The sequence below is a fragment of the Acartia tonsa genome, chromosome 8 (assembly GCF_053477335.1).
Source record: "Acartia tonsa isolate MP-2025a chromosome 8, ASM5347733v1, whole genome shotgun sequence".
Classification (NCBI taxonomy): domain Eukaryota; kingdom Metazoa; phylum Arthropoda; class Copepoda; order Calanoida; family Acartiidae; genus Acartia; species Acartia tonsa.
The window spans coordinates 28,993,128-29,009,992 of record NC_137267.1 but is presented as its reverse complement, the minus strand read 5'-3'; the positions used below and the strand labels follow the sequence as shown (position 1 = coordinate 29,009,992).

Genomic DNA, 16,865 nt, shown 5'->3' with positions numbered 1-16,865 from the left:
GTCGCCTAAGACACGGTATAGGGAGCCTAAGACACGGTATAGGGCGCCTAGTCCAGCTTACGGTCGCCTAAGACACGGTATAGGGAGCCTAAGACACGGTATAGGATGCCTAGTCCAGCTTACGGTCGCCTAAGACACGGTATAGGGAGCCTAAGACACGGTATAGGGCGCCTAGTCCAGCTTACGGTCGCCTAAGACACGGTATAGGGAGCCTAAGACACGGTATAGGATGCCTAGTCTAGCTTACGGGCGCCTACGTGTTGGTATCTCACTCTATCCCGCTTCAAGGCACGGTATACCAAGGTAGAGGGCACGTATACTCGTCTAAGGGAACCCTACTCCAGCTTGAAGACACTAGGACACCCGTAAGCCGGCATAAGGGCACCCTACTTAAGAGGTAGTGAGCCTTGCTTGGTCATAGTGAGCCTTGCTTGGTAATGTAGTGAGCCTCGCTTGGTAACCAACCGTGGCTCACTGACTTACCAAGCAAGGCTCACTATGACCAAGCGAGGCTCACTGTCTTTGAATTCCTAGGGTAGTGAGCCTTGCTTGGTCAAATCGAGCCTCGCTTGGTAAGTCAGTGAGCCACGGTTGGTTACCAATCGAGGCTCACTGTCTTTGAATTCCTAGGGTAGTGAGCCTCGCTTGGTCATAGTGAGCCTTGCTTGGTAATTCAGTGAGCCACGGTTGGTTACCAATCGAGGCTCACTGAATTACCAAGCAAGGCTCACTATGACCAAGCGAGGCTCACTGTCTTTGAATTCCTAGGGTAGTGAGCCTTGCTTGGTCAAATCGAGCCTCGCTTGGTAAGTCAGTGAGCCACGGTTGGTTACCAATCGAGGCTCACTGTCTTTGAATTCCTAGGATAGTGAGCCTTGCTTGGTCAAATCGAGCCTTGCTTGGTAATTCAGTGAGCCACGGTTGGTTACCAATCGAGGCTCACTGAATTACCAAGCAAGGCTCACTATGACCAAGCGAGGCTCACTGTCTTTGAATTCCTAGGGTAGTGAGCCTTGCTTGGTCAAATCGAGCCTCGCTTGGTAAGTCAGTGAGCCACGGTTGGTTACCAATCGAGGCTCACTGAATTACCAAGCAAGGCTCACTATGACCAAGCGAGGCTCACTGTCTTTGAATTCCTAGGGTAGTGAGCCTTGCTTGGTCAAATCGAGCCTCGCTTGGTAAGTCAGTGAGCCACGGTTGGTTACCAATCGAGGCTCACTGTCTTTGAATTCCTAGGATAGTGAGCCTCGCTTGGTCATAGTGAGCCTTGCTTGGTAATTCAGTGAGCCACGGTTGGTTACCAATCGAGGCTCACTGAATTACCAAGCAAGGCTCACTATGACCAAGCGAGGCTCACTGTCTTTAAATTCCTAGGGTAGTGAGCCTTGCTTGGTCAAATCGAGCCTCGCTTGGTAAGTCAGTGAGCCACGGTTGGTTACCAATCGAGGCTCACTGAATTACCAAGCAAGGCTCACTATGACCAAGCGAGGCTCACTGTCTTCAAATTCCTAGGGTAGTGAGCCTTGCTTGGTCAAATCGAGCCTCGCTTGGTAAGTCAGTGAGCCACGGTTGGTTACCAATCGAGGCTCACTGAATTACCAAGCAAGGCTCACTATGACCAAGCGAGGCTCACTGTCTTTAAATTCCTAGGGTAGTGAGCCTTGCTTGGTCAAATCGAGCCTCGCTTGGTAAGTCAGTGAGCCACGGTTGGTTACCAATCAAGGCTCACTGTCTTTGAATTCCTAGGATAGTGAGCCTCGCTTGGTCATAGTGAGCCTTGCTTGGTAATTCAGTGAGCCACGGTTGGTTACCAATCGAGGCTCACTAAATTACCAAGCGTGGCTCACTGCCTCTTTTTTTATGATAGTGAGCCTTGATTGGTAACCAACCGAGGCTCACTGTCTTTTTTTCCTAGGGTAGTGAGCCTCGCTTGGTCATAGTGAGCCTTGCTTGGTAATTCAGTGAGCCACGGTTGGTTACCAATCGAGGCTCACTGACTTACCAAGCAAGGCTCACTATGACCAAGCGAGGCTCAGTTTCCTAGGAAAAAAAGACAGTGAGCCACGGTTGGTTACCAATCGAGGCTCACTAAATTACCAAGCGTGGCTCACTGCCTCTTTTTTTTATGATAGTGAGCCTTGATTGGTAACCAACCGAGGCTCACTGTCTTTTTTTCCTAGGGTAGTGAGCCTCGCTTGGTCATAGTGAGCCTTGCTTGGTAATTCAGTGAGCCACGGTTGGTTACCAATCGAGGCTCACTAAATTACCAAGCAAGGCTCACTGCCTCTTTTTTTATGATAGTGAGCCTCGATTGGTAACCAAGCGTGGCTCACTGTCTATTTTTCCTAGGGTAGTGAGCCTCGCTTGGTCATAGTGAGCCTTGCTTGGTAAGTCAGTGAGCCACGGTTGGTTACCAATCGAGGCTCACTAAATTACCAAGCAAGGCTCACTGCCTCTTTTTTTATGATAGTGAGCCTCGATTGGTAACCAAGCGTGGCTCACTGTCTATTTTTCCTAGGGTAGTGAGCCTCGCTTGGTCATAGTGAGCCTTGCTTGGTAAGTCAGTGAGCCACGGTTGGTTACCAATCGAGGCTCACTAAATTACCAAGCAAGGCTCACTGCCTCTTTTTTTATGATAGTGAGCCTCGATTGGTAACCAAGCGTGGCTCACTGTCTATTTTTCCTAGGGTAGTGAGCCTCGCTTGGTCATAGTGAGCCTTGCTTGGTAAGTCAGTGAGCCTCGATTGGTAACCAACCGTGGCTCACTGAATTACCAAGCGAGGCTCACTATGACCAAGCGAGGCTCACACCTGGGTAGTGAAGGTAGAAGGTGTCCTAAGGTCAAGTTGACATCGACTGGTATACGTATATATATAGGGGTCCCAATCTCAAAAACGGAAGGACAGCGCTCTCAGACCACCCGTTCTCGAGATACGGACACCTTACGTCAACGTCAACCCAAAACGAGAACGACAACGAGTCACCTTGCCTTGCTGCCTGGCTACCTTGCTTGGGAGAGAGGGCACCCGCTTGGAAGGTAAGCCAGCTTACGTCAACGTCAACCGCTTACGTCAACGTCAACCCAAAACGAGAACGACAACGAGTCACCTTGCCTTGCTGCCTGGCTACCTTGCTTGGGAGAGAGGGCACCCGCTTGGAAGGTAAGCCAGCTTACGTCAACGTCAACCGCTTACGTCAACGTCAACCCAAAACGAGAACGACAACGAGTCACCTTGCCTTGCTGCCTGGCTACCTTGCTTGGGAGAGAGGGCACCCGCTTGGAAGGTAAGCCAGCTTACGTCAACGTCAACCGCTTACGTCAACGTCAACCCAAAACGAGAACGACAACGAGTCACCTTGCCTTGCCTTGCCCCCTTGCCGGTCTGAGATCCCCTAATTTTTGCAGTCAAATGCATGGAAATCCAAAATTGGCAAAGTTTGGGTCCCCATAACCCCCCTTAAAAGTCAAAATCTTGTCCAAAACCTTTAATAAAAGTTGTTAGGCTTGCCAAGATGTTTAATTTGAGTACTTAAAGTCCTCTGTAGCTCAATCCTAGCCAAAGTTACAGCTATCCAAAGTGACCTTGGTTTCCGAGATTTTCATTTTGGAGGGCACCCTTGTCTTAGCCAAAATTTTGATCAAATTTTACATTTTTGCAGTCAAATGCATGGAAATCCAAAATCAGGTAACTTGCGGTCGTCATAACCCCCCTTAAAAGTCAAAATCTTGTCCAAAACCTTTAATAAAAGTTGTTAGGCTTGCCAAGATGTTTAATTTGAGTACTTAAAGTCTTATGTAGCTCAATCCTAGCCAAAGTTACAGCTATCCAAAGTGACCTAGGTTTGCGATATTTTCATTTTCTCATTTTTCAACTTTGGACTTAGAATAATTTGCATAAATTTTTGCAGTTTTGCAGTCAAATGCATGGAAATCCAAAATTGGTAAAGTTTGGGTCCCCATAACCCCCCTTAAAAGTCAAAATCTTGTCCAAAGTCTTTAATAAAAGTTGTTAGGCTTGCCAAGATGTTTAATTTGAGTACTTAAAGTCCTCTGTAGCTCAATCCTAGCCAAAGTTACAGCTATCCAAAGTGACCTTGGTTGCCGAGATTTTCACTTTCCACTTCAAAAAAAAAATTTTTTAATAAGGTAAAATTAAAATTTTTTTTTTCAACTAGTGTTCCCATAAGCGGAATTTTAAAAGTATATAGGGGAGGAAGGTTGGTCCCCCAACGACAGCAGAAAATAACATATAGGTTTCGTGATTTTTTATAATTAATTTCGTTTCGGGTATGAGCTGCATAAATAACATTTCTTTATGCTTTAATCTCATTATTAAACACCTGCTCGGGTTTCTTATCTATGCCAATTTTTTTCTATATTCATCAATATGCGGAAGTTTATTCACACCATACGGGTTTTGTTTTAGATGCAGAGATACTCTATAAACTACCTTGTCTACGTCTGTGCATAACGTGATAGGGAAAATAGGGATTAAACAGCTACTATTGAGAATTTTTTGTGAAGATTGTCATTTTCCATAACTTACTAGATCCGTTGGTTTAGTATACTCTTTAGGACTTAAAAAAGCTTTAATGTGAAGGTGAACCATATCGGTCCAGCTGTTGTGAGATCTTATGGTACATACAGACAACTAAACTGTTACTTAAACAAACATACATCAACAGTGCATCCATGGAATCAAGGTTTAGTTAAATGTTAATTTGCTTGGAGGTATAACGATTAAGTTTTTGCACAATCTTGCACTATCTATGAACAAAAGTTTCTTCTAAAATATTATAGAGTACCTATCTTTGCTTCACATTTATTGGCCCAAATATAAATAGTAAAAACTCTGAAAGAAATACAGCTAGACAAAATAAAATACAGAGTAGCTTCACAATAATAAAAATTTATACTACCTAAGGCATACGGAGCAAGGTTTGAAACTGCTAAGGCTGCAGCTAAAAAATAGATAGAAATTTTATTAATAAAAGAAACAATGATTTTAATCTTCCAGAGAGGGTAATTTAGATTATGATCATTGGGGATGCATATCAATTTATCGATAGATTATTAGATTGATACAAGAATGGACAAACTTACCTCCTGTTAAAACTGCTGGTAGCTGAAAATTTTCTGGGATGGGTAAATTAAACTAAAAAGTTAATAACATCTTTGAATTTAACATTTGATCCTTTATTAGGACACTAGCCGCTATAGGAATATACTATTTTTCAAAAGGCTTAGCTGTAAAAGTTTCTTTTTTAAATAAAATATAATGATTGGATTGCTTTTCTTTTTAAAAATAACTAGTGGCTTCGCCCCTAGCCTCTAGTGGCTTTGCCCCAAGAGGTATAATTACATCTTCTATTACTTACCCAGCAGAACGGATCACAAATTTTCGCACCTACCCAGCAGGAAAACATTTTGCGATTAAATTCGCAAAATTCGTAAAATTCGTAAATTTTGTAAAATTCGTAAATTTCGTAAAATTCGTAAAATTCAAAAAATTCGTAAAATTTGTAAAAAAAAAAAATGGGGGGGGATTTTTTTGTTTTTGGGGGGGGTTGGGGGTGTCCCACCCCCCAAGAAAATAGCTTAAAACCACCGCAGGACCAATAGGTATATACCCTGAAGAGTAGAGCCCAATCGGTTCAGTGGTTACTGAGATCTTAAGCTTCAGACGGACAGACGGACAGACAGACGGACAGACATCGTTCTACTTGGTATTATAGATAAGATATACAAATGAATATTAAGTCAAAAGTTTCCTTGAGATCTAAAGTTGGTGTGCACCTAGCCTCTAGTGGCATCTTTTTAGGGATCAGCAAGATAATTATTTAGATCTGGTTTTGGAAGGGTTTAACATTTTACAGTTTAATTTTGATAGGGTGAGCCACCAAGATAGAAAATGCGTCAAATCTGCTTCTTTACAGATTAGAACAAAATAGGTCCAACGGTTAGTAGGAAGTAAGACAGACACACACACACACACACACATAAACAATTTTTATATTAGGTTGATATTGGAAGACCAACGCTAACAACATCCACAAAAGCGAAACTTAACAAATCATTCATTCATGCAAATAGACAATACTGACATTCCTAAGAGATATTCCTTTCGGACAATTAAACGTAATGACAGACGGACCTACCCTTAATGTAGAAAAGCTTTGGATTTAAAAGAAACAAAGAAATGAGTGAAAGTTGTTGATGGATAGTTAGGGGGTAATTTAGATTCCAGTAAAAGTTTACAGTGACCTCAATACAAAAATTTTGGGCTTTTTATTCGCATAGTATAATGTGTATTATCACTTCCGCTTATTGTCATGTTCATAAATTGTTTATTTTGCAAAATACATAATAGCAAAAAGTTTGGTGGATGTGATAGTAAACAAGATTTTTTATGTTAATGATTTTGTGTATGTGTGACTTTTAAGATCTCGAAAACAGTCAGACTATTTAAAAATTAGCCCAAGACCAAAACGACCATATTGTTTCCCCCGAAACTTAAAGTTCTATTACACTCAAGTAACACACAGAAAAAAATATTTTTTTTACATTTTTAATTCAGTTAGATCATTGAAAACACCTTTTCTGCATGAGAATTTTGCTCAACAAAAGTATAATAATTTACTTTTGGTGGAGAGGGGGGGGGGGTGGTGGAGAAAGAACAAATACAATAGTAGCGAAGCTTATTAAAATGAGCAGTGAAAACAAAAAGTCGAGTGAGGTCATTTAAGAGAGATAAAGAAAGTGAGAGATAACAAAGTTTCAATTAAAAAATTACAAAACCTATTCAAAATATTTTTTTTTGTCTTTTAAAGCAAGAATAAAGTCAGACGGCAAAAATAATGTTTAGATTATATGCGCAAAATTCGTAGGAATTTTAACAATTTTTTTTTATCTTTCTACTTTTATTAGCAACCGAGAACCTAACGTTTTCCCTAAAACGTATCGGACTGACTGACGGACGGACGGACAGTCTAACAATCCTTGAGACAGACAAAAAGACAACTAATAGTGCTTACAGAGTAGCTTTGCTTCTAAGAAGTAGATTCAGTGAAAACAGACAAAAACTATACAACATTCAAGTTGCTTAATATTTGCGCCTGTAAAATAAGAAAGGGTTATAAAATCTAAATGGTAAAATAATAATATAATTTATTGGTTGAAAAGTTTATACAATAATAGTTGTTAACCAGGCAATTGTACAAGTGTAATTTACAGTCCAATGTCCCCTTCCTCCCTGGGTTATTTATAAATCTAGTGAAAGTCGGGTGTGCTGAATTTTAATTTCCAAAAGTATACGCAGTTTCCGCGGTGTTTCCTCATCTTATCTCAATATTTACTACTAGATAAAATAGCTTCAAACTTAAAAAAAAAAGTTTTGAAAATTAAAGTTTTGAATGTATAAATCGTTTATACGTTCAAAATTTTGAAAGTTTGGAAGTTTGAAGCTTTTTTAGCTAGTAGTAAATATTGAGATAGGATGGGGAAACACCGCGGAAACTGCGTACACATTTGGAAATTCAAATTCAGCACATCGAAAGTCGCTATAAAACTGGAAAAAGTTAATGATAATACAGGGATATAAATATGGATAGTAAAATAATCTCACCCCCAAATTTTATATCATTTTCTGCTTTTGGTAGCTTATAATTGTTGAAGAGATATATTTAAAAAGGAAAATATAACACAAAATAATATTCTTATAATTTTTAAATCAATAACAGAAGAAAATAGTTTTTATTATAAATGGGGAAGGAAGTTGCAAAAGATTAATATATCTCCATTGTCTCATCTGTCTTTTTAAACTTTTTCAAAGAAATGTGTAGCAGCTTTTTAAAACTCCTATTAGTTCTATGGTTTATGTATTTTGCCGAGATAAGATTGGATGTACCTATTTTTTTTCTTCAAAATTTGTGATTAAATTATATCTAAGTTGTCTGGTTTTATATACATTGTTAGTTGCCAAGCATACTCCTATTAGGGTATTTATGAGGTAAAAAGATGTTATTAATTTCCTTGTCTGGTAGGAGAGTAAAGTTCTTGAATAAGGCCGCTGTCAGGTTAGCGGAACTAAAATAAAAAAGGAGATTAAAAAGGAATTTATTTTTTGCAGAACCAGGTTTGAAAAAACATGTATCGTATCATATTCCACAAAAATAAAATTATTAAGATTACTTACAGTTATTCACATTTGTTGGATTTCTCACATTAGAGAAACAAATATCTTTTGTTTATTGTAAGTGCGACATGCGTGTGAGCCTTAAGGATATGTGTGTGCGAGTGGTCTATTTTTGCTATAAAACTTTATGGTCAAACAGGCAAGAATGGTAATATTCAATAATGGCAAACAAGTTAGGGAGCAGAAAACAAAAATTATCAAATATATGTATGTACAATGAGTTGAAATATTCTTAAACAATGCATTAAAAAATAATCAATACATAAAAATCAACAATTTTTCATAAATAGCAATAGAAGAATTATATTTAGAATAACTTGCACAAATATGCCCGAATGAACATGCTGAAATAAATATAGTTTTTCTTGTCTGACTGTCCGTCTGTCATTCAAAGTATGCTATGAAAACTAAATGTTTTACCTAAATTTTAGCCCTGGAAGGTCAACTTCAAACAAAGCATTTGTAGAGGATCCAGTTTCTGAGACAGGGGCTAGTCTACACCCTACATTGATAGATAGATAGATGGATAGATAGATAGATAGATAGATAGATAGATAGATAGATAGATATTTAGATAGATAGATAGATAGATAGATAGATAGATAGATAGATAGATAGATAGATAGATAGATAGATAGATAGATAGATAGATAGATAGATAGATAGATAGATAGATAGATAGATAGATAGATAGATAGATAGAGATAATAATTTAACCACTGAGGGGGTTTCTCCCCTTGAACTCCCCCTATATACAAAAACCTATGACCTTGTTTTAAGGAATATGGCTAAAAAACAGCTAGATATTCAGGGTCTACCATCTAAATTGTCTCAAATTCTCAATTATTTTTTTATGAACAATTAAACAATTAACATAAATCATAAAAAATAAATAAAGAAATAAACAATTTATGTTTAGTTAGGGGGCGGGGGGTAAGGAATCCTCCCACATTGTTTAAAAACTTCCTGTTAACTATAAAGAGCTTTTTTTGTAAAAACTGTTAGCGAGAACTTTAAGTTACAGACTTTACATAAGAGTTGATTTATAAAGCCTTACAAAAGACAAAATATGTGTGGAACCCTGTATGTAAAACATGTATAGTTTATAATATACTTTTGTTTTGATAGATTGTGTAATCAGCCTTTATAATAATATAGTTTTCTGCCAAATATATACAACAAGGACAATTATGCCCATTAGAAATAAACGCAGTCAAGCTTGGTAAAGAAATTCGTGTTTAGAATTCAAAAATTAATATAATATTTTTTAGTAGCGAAGCTACTCTATAGTTTATTATGTATGTCCGTCAGTCAGTCAGTCCGTCGGTCCGTAACGCTAAATGATTCGTTTGTGCCTCGCAATACCCCGCCACTTTTTATTGTTTTAGTTTTATTTTAAGTATAAATCCACACACCCTTAAAAATTGATATGCACCCCCCCACTATATTTTATATGTTAGTATGCTTTCTATTTTAGTGCCCGTCCATCTGTTTATTTAATTTATGAGCTTCGCTACTTATGGATGTAGTCATCTTTATTATCTTTTAGATTTTTGCTTCGTTTATTATAGACGTATAATCAAACGTATATCATCATTCAAACTTTGAAAAAAGACAATTAATCTTTTTTTGCATTTCTAAAGCACGAGGCAGCGTTTCATGGTCATTTCAGGACTATATCTTTTATGACCTTGTTATTTTTAGTGGCTTGGCGTAAAATGTGACGCATCCGCTTGTTACCAAAGAGATAAAAAAGTTAAAAGAATGGATGGAGCAAGTGTTAATTAGCTGTGATAATATCCCTCTAATGTAAGTAACTTCATTTGTTCTAACGTTTGTAGGCTTTTACATAAAAATTATTTTTGTTACAAGATTTTTTACTTCGGAAACAATGCTTAAAATATGAATTTTATATAGATCTTCAGAATTAAAAAGAAAGATGTCTCTTTCTCAATTTTAAGTGAGTAATTTTTCACCATATTGGCGAGAAAACAAAGTCTTCCAAAGAAAAAGTTTTCTGCAAAATAAGAGGTCATTAACGTTAACAATATGGCAGTTTGTTTACTGAAGTTTACTTACATATATTTAATTTAAGTTCAATCCTTATAATAAAGTAACAGGATGTGTGTTTGTCTGTATGTCTGCTTGTCTGTTTGTTTGTACCGAAGGATCTCGCTAACAGCTGAACCGATCGGGTTCTCCTTAAAAGGGTAGCTTCTCATAGGTCCCGGGAAGGTTTATAACTATTTTGGGGGAGGGTACCACCACCCTCCCTAGAGAAATCACAATAAATCTAATTTTTTTTGAATAGAGACTCCTACGTAACATCGTAGAAACTTAATAGAGAATCCTACGCAACATTGCAAGGTATCGTAGAAACTTGAAAGCAACATAGATAGGTAGCATATTATTTTAAAAAAACATTTAAAGTGCCACTAGAGGCCTCTAGGAACGTAGCCGCTAGTAAAAGTAATAAAGAGAGATTTATATAAAAAAAAACTTGTCAAACTATAAATAGCTTTATAGATAGAAATATATAATAATTGATAGATAAATAATTTGATATATAAATACCTGATAAAAATGTGGTTATTAAAATTAACTGTTTCATTTTTATTATTTCATTTATTTCAACTACATAGAATGAGTTTTATTAATATCTGAAATTTATTTAAAAACGATCATGACCCTAAGCGTAGAAAAAAATGACAACATCCATAAAAGCGAAGCTCTAAAACAGAAGAACAAACTAAGATTGACACTTGTAGAGTGTCAGAACTGAAAAGCAAAATATAAATGTCTTAATTAACAAAATTGTCAGTAAATTAGTTGCAAAACTGTTCAAAACAGGATAAGGAAATTCTTGCATTTGAGGACTTGATTTGATTATATTGATGCATCATTTATATAGCATATTTCTTTGTTGACCTAGGCATAGACGTCCAAGGGGGGGGGGGTAATTGGGCGATTACCCCCCCTCAAACGATTTTTTCATTTTACCCCCCCCCCCCAAAAAAAAAAGCTTGGACGTCTATGGACCTAGGAATCAGTTTTCTAAAAGCAAAGCGCTGAAACAATAGTAACAACGAACAATAACACATGTAGATTGTCAGAACTATATAAGAATATAAAAGTCGAAACAAAATTGTCAGGAAATTTGTTGAAAGACTTCTTAAATACAAAATACAGTGTACGGACTAATATTTTTAGGACTTAACGAAAAAAACCTAACCGTTTAGGACAGACGGATGGACGGTCCGGCCCTAATTATAGAAAAGCTTCTCTTAAAAAAAAGTTTCACCACATATCGTTACACCTATTAATCACGTTAATTACCATTATGTTTAAACATTCTCAAATCAAATAGAATATCCATTCAAAACAAGGATGACAACACCCATGAAAGCGACAGAGATCAACAAATCATCTAAAAGTAAAATAACATTATTGTTAAGTTATCGTCAAAATTGCGTGTTATGCATGATGTTTTACATATTTAGAAGTACTAGCAATTAAAGTTGAGGCAGCGTTGAGACAAATGACGTCATACAATAAAATGACCAATGAGAGGCCAGTAAATATTTTACCATTGGTAAATTACATGTGTTTCATTAAAGTTTTGACATTGTAGAAATGGTAAGCTTAAAACATTGTGCCTTAATGTACTTGGATTCACTTTTTTAAAATCAAATTATCTTTAATAAATACTTGTTTAAAACCGATAGAACGATCATATCATGATTAATGTTTTTATTTATAAAAAAAAAACTATCCTTTACTTAAAGACAAGCTCTAAATCTAATAGCAAAGTGTTTTGAACTAATAATTGGTCATACTAATTTTTCTCATTTAATTTGGAGAAAAAGTGATTATAACTCGACTTTTTGTAGTGAATTTACTCTACGATTCATTTTGTCTACAGAGCACATATGATTTTCTTGTTTTTTTTAAAAGCGAAGCTTTTCTATAATTAGGGTCGGTCCGTCCGTCCGTCCGTACGTCCGTAACGGATAGCTTTTTTCGTTAATTTAGTCATGTTAGAATTGTCCTATCGATTTCAAACTTTGCATGGTCATTCCTGTCGTAGTTAGGTACGATTTAGAAAGCGTAGTAACTCTATAATCATTACCAAAATGTCCGTACGTCCATTTTAAACAAGTTGATTTTTTTACTTTTTTATCATCAAATTTTGATGTAATCTAATCATCCGATTGCTCTGATTTTTTGTATACTGATTCCTGGGACAACAAAATACAATATTATAAGCGAAGCAACTCTATAATTAAGTCCTAAAAATGTCAGTATGTCCATAAACATTATTCTGTATCAAGCATTTTTTCAACAAATTTACTTACAATTTTGCATCGACTCTTTTACATTTATATTCTGATTATTCAGTTCTGACACTATACAAGTATTAATGTCTGTTTGTCCTACCGTTTAAGCGCTTCGCTTTTATGGATGGAATTTTTTGTGATGGTTCCTTGAACCAATTAGTATCTTGTGTATAATTAACTTAGTCCGTCGGTCTGTCGGTGATGCTTCAAAATACAAAATTACTTATTTTTAAGAAGGTTTTGTGATTTTTTTCTAAAAGTTATTGCATATTAGCTATCTTTGATTTTTTTGGCTCTATTTGGCTCTACAAAATTTCTTTATATTTAAAAGCTTTCTCACTAATGGGCGTAATCATCCTTGTTAGAAAAACTTTTCAGTGATAATAATCATAACGTAATATTGCAAGAAACAATACATTTTGTCATAATTATGACTATCATTTATTTATAAACTCTAACTATATTAATATTAATTAACAGAGCGTACGCATCAACGGACGCTAACAAACTAAAATAACAATTTTTTTCAGAATATTTTCATCGTTTTGATTTTTTGATGTGTCGTTATGCTTTAATGGTCATTATAAAGCATATAAGGCCAAATTTTTTAATACAGTATTCTACATTATAAAGTTGTACTATTAGTCCCCAAAGTTTTATAATAACTTTTTCCTTTTCGTAACAACTTTGTGGGTTTCAGTGAATTTTGATTGGTTGTTTTAATAAGTTAAGTGTCCTAACTTTTCAACAACTAATTCTAATCTACAGAAGGGGTAATTTGGATATTGTCCATTGTCCTATCCTTTTATGTTCCTGAGTACTTTGTGTGTGTGTATTTATAATGTTTATGTCCAGTAAGATCTTGAAAACATCTCCACAATTTTTAGGGAATCTCTATAATGATTTTTGCAAATTTTGTGAGGTTCATGTCAATCCTTTTAATATCAAAAGGGCGGTTTCCCTCAATCTGTATCGCATATTAACTTTTTAAGAAAAAAAAAACATTGTATTGAACCTTAAAAACTTCTCATTTGAAGCTTTCTCCTCCAAAAGAAAAGTAAACCGATATTTGGATTTGAAATGTAAAAAATTACCTGATTTGTAAAAAACAAAACAAAAAAAAAACAATGGCTTTGAACCCAAAATTTTATTCAGATGTTGCAAACGTTTTAGGGTTTGAAATATTTCTTTCCTTTCCCCCAAAAAAGACAAATTTTAAAAGTTTCATATATTATAACCCTTAACTATAAAAATTTATTTCAGATACCTTATTCAAAAATGTTTTAGTTAAAAAATTTGGGAATCATAATTAATTTTTGGAAAACTTTGAAAGGGGAAAACGTAGATTTTTACATACATACATACGCAAATAACGCAATACGTGTACTAGAAAATTTAAATATTTTGTTAGAATTAGTTATATACATAGCAAGGGGTTTCTTCAATTAGTTATATAGGTATAGTCTGGAAAGGGTTATAACTACTTTTTAAAAGCGAAGCTTTTCTATAATTAGGGTCGGTCCGTCCGTCCGTACGTCCGTCACGGATAGCTTTTTTCGTTAATTTAGACATGTTAGAATTGTCCTATCGATTTCAAATTTTGCATGGTGATTCCTTTAGTAGTTAGGTACGATTTAGAAAGCGAAGCAACTCTATATTCATTACCAAAATGTCCGTAAGTCCATTTTTTAAACATGTTGATTTTTTTACTTTTTTAAATAGCATTTTTCGTTAATTTAGGCAAGTTAGAATTGTCCTATCGATTTCAAATTTTGCATGGTGATTCCTGTAATAGTTAGGTACGAGTTAGAAAGCGTAGCAACTCTATAATCATTACCAATATGTCCGTACGTCCATTTTAAACATGTTGATTTTTTTTACATTTTTAACAACAAATTTGTATGTGACCTAATTATCCGATTGGTCTGATTTTTGGTATACTGATTCCTGGGACAACAAAGTACAATATCATAAGCGAAGCAACTCTATAATCAAGTCCTAAAAATGTAAGTATGTCCATAATCATTATCCTGTATCAAGCAGTTTTTCAACAAGTTTACTTACAATTTTGCTTTGACTCTTATACATTCGCATTCTGTTTATTCAGTTCTGACATTATACAAGTGTTAATGTCCGTTTGTCCTACCGTTTCATAGCTTCGCTTTTATGGATGTTGTCATCCTTGTTTATAGGAAAGTCACTGTGTAAATTTTTAACCCACTTAACACTAAATGTTTGTATAATTAAACTTTATATAAAATCTTTTTGCATATGAAGATTCTCCTGATGATTAGGCAAAATGTAGAAACAGCATATAATGTCCAATAAAAAATGACGTCATACAATACAAATGACCAATAATAGTCCAGTATATGTTCATTGTAATTAATTAATTACATTGGCAAATTCTATAATGGCCTATTATTGGTCATTTGTTTTGTATGACGTCATTTTTTTATTGTTACCAAAATGTATTATTTTTTACGATAGATTGATAATATTTTTTTTTATCCGCATTCAAAGATATTTTGTTATGCATTGATAATGCATTTTTGTCTAAATTGTCGCGCCTTTCCCTTATTCTTCCAATATGTCACGCATCTTACATAACAGCTGTAGGTACCATTTTTAACGTCTATGGTATAAATCGGTGTGTCAGCAGCCAATAAAATCAGACTTTTCCTATAAAGTAGCGTACGTTAAGAGCAAAATTGACGGACAAAATGAATAGAAACTTGTTAATCAGGGTTAACATTATGTAAACTGACAGACAAATAGATAGAGAAACTTAGCTATTAACAAGTGAAACTGTAAAAAACACACAAAATATACATTCTTTAGACAAATTTCAATCATTATCATAATGCATGTGATCACATGTACACTAAGATCTCATAAATATCTACAATTTCCAGAAAGCCTTGGTTTTTGTCCAGTTCAGGTTATATTAGGGATCTAAAAGGATAAGTCAATGGCAGATAAATTGATGTGTACAGCCCCAGATAATCGACAAAATTACATCTTATGTAGATTACAATCATATTGGTAGAAATGATTGGACATTCAACTTAATTAACCAACCAATCAAAATTAGACAAAGGTCCCCAAAGTTGTTAAGACAGCGAATAAGAAAATGTTATCATATAATTTTGGAGACTAGAGTAATATACATCCCATTTTCACCTCTCTCTCTCTGGGTTATTTGCTATTTGATAGCAGAGGAGTAGGGTCTCAATTCAAATCATAATATTTAATGTGTTGGAGGGGGGGGGGGGTTAGGTTAGTTTCCACTAACTCCTCTTTCTTGTGGCAAGGCTTAAATATTATGTTTAGAAATGCATCCAGGAATAAGGGATAGGAAACCTGGCCATAAATTAGGTCCCAGCCTTGCTTCGAAAGGGATAATGCAACATTTATCATTTCCTAATTAAATGACTTTATTTATTGGAGGCAGGCTCCTATTGGCTACCGCTCTAAACAAATAGTGTTCGGTAATTTTGGCTTGTTTTGTACCAACCAATAGACAATTGGAGGCAGCCAATATAAAAAACGGGGCAAAGTGCGCATTAAAGAAAAAATTCAAATACAAACAAATTTCTGCTTCTAAAATAATAACAATTAAAATATAAACAAGTGATGCTCGATCACATCAACTTATTTTCAAATCTGCTTAGAGTTACACAATCAGAAAAGGAACCTATAGAAAAAAAAACAAAAATAGAGGAATTATTTTTTTTGGAATGTAAGTAGCTAAAAATTTTAATTTGGTAGTTTACAAAAAAAACTGTTGTATTTGGTCCATAAAAATTTTATAAATTTTATGCGGAAATGATAACCCCTCAATTAAATGAACACGAACACAAAACTAGTTCTATATGTAAATAAAAATGTACTCAATATTTTTTTTATATTATTTTTATTAATTTTGCTATAATTTATTACACATTTATTTGAGTATTTCTGTTTATTTTAAACGTAAAATTAAGTTTTTGAAGAAAAAATTTAATTATATCTAATCTTGCTATGGATAGAATGTTACAGAGGCCCTTATTCACTTATACAAGATTTATCTATTTATTAAACAATAAGAATTTTCTGAGGAGATAATAATGTAATTGAAATAAAAGCCATTGACATATTGGTTCTTTAAAAAGTTCTTATTTTATTTTAGGCTAGCTACGAGGAATCTTCTACCTTAATTCTATTCTATACTTTTATTTTTCTTTTCACTTTATCAACTATATTATCATAGTTGATAATTTTCAAAACTAACAACTGCACCTTCCTATAACTGGTTTTTTGGGCCAAGTAATGATATAGGCCTGAAATAATA

The 16,865-nt window shown here is 34.9% G+C and overlaps 1 protein-coding gene across 1 annotated transcript in view; it reads right to left on the bottom strand.

The window, feature by feature from the left end:
* Positions 1-10,857, bottom strand: part of LOC145325316 (uncharacterized) — a 71,733-nt gene extending 60,876 nt beyond the window's left edge. Inside the window, exons 1-5 of the mRNA XM_080168259.1 lie at positions 10,770-10,857; positions 8,616-8,697; positions 8,034-8,086; positions 5,105-5,158; positions 4,921-4,962 (exon numbers count right to left, since the gene is read on the bottom strand). Of these exons, the coding sequence (XP_080024385.1) occupies positions 4,921-4,962; positions 5,105-5,158; positions 8,034-8,086; positions 8,616-8,697; positions 10,770-10,806 (268 nt within the window). The 5' untranslated portion in view covers positions 10,807-10,857. The remainder of the gene's footprint in view (positions 1-4,920; positions 4,963-5,104; positions 5,159-8,033; positions 8,087-8,615; positions 8,698-10,769) is intronic.
* Between the last annotated feature and the right edge of the window lie 6,008 nt (positions 10,858-16,865).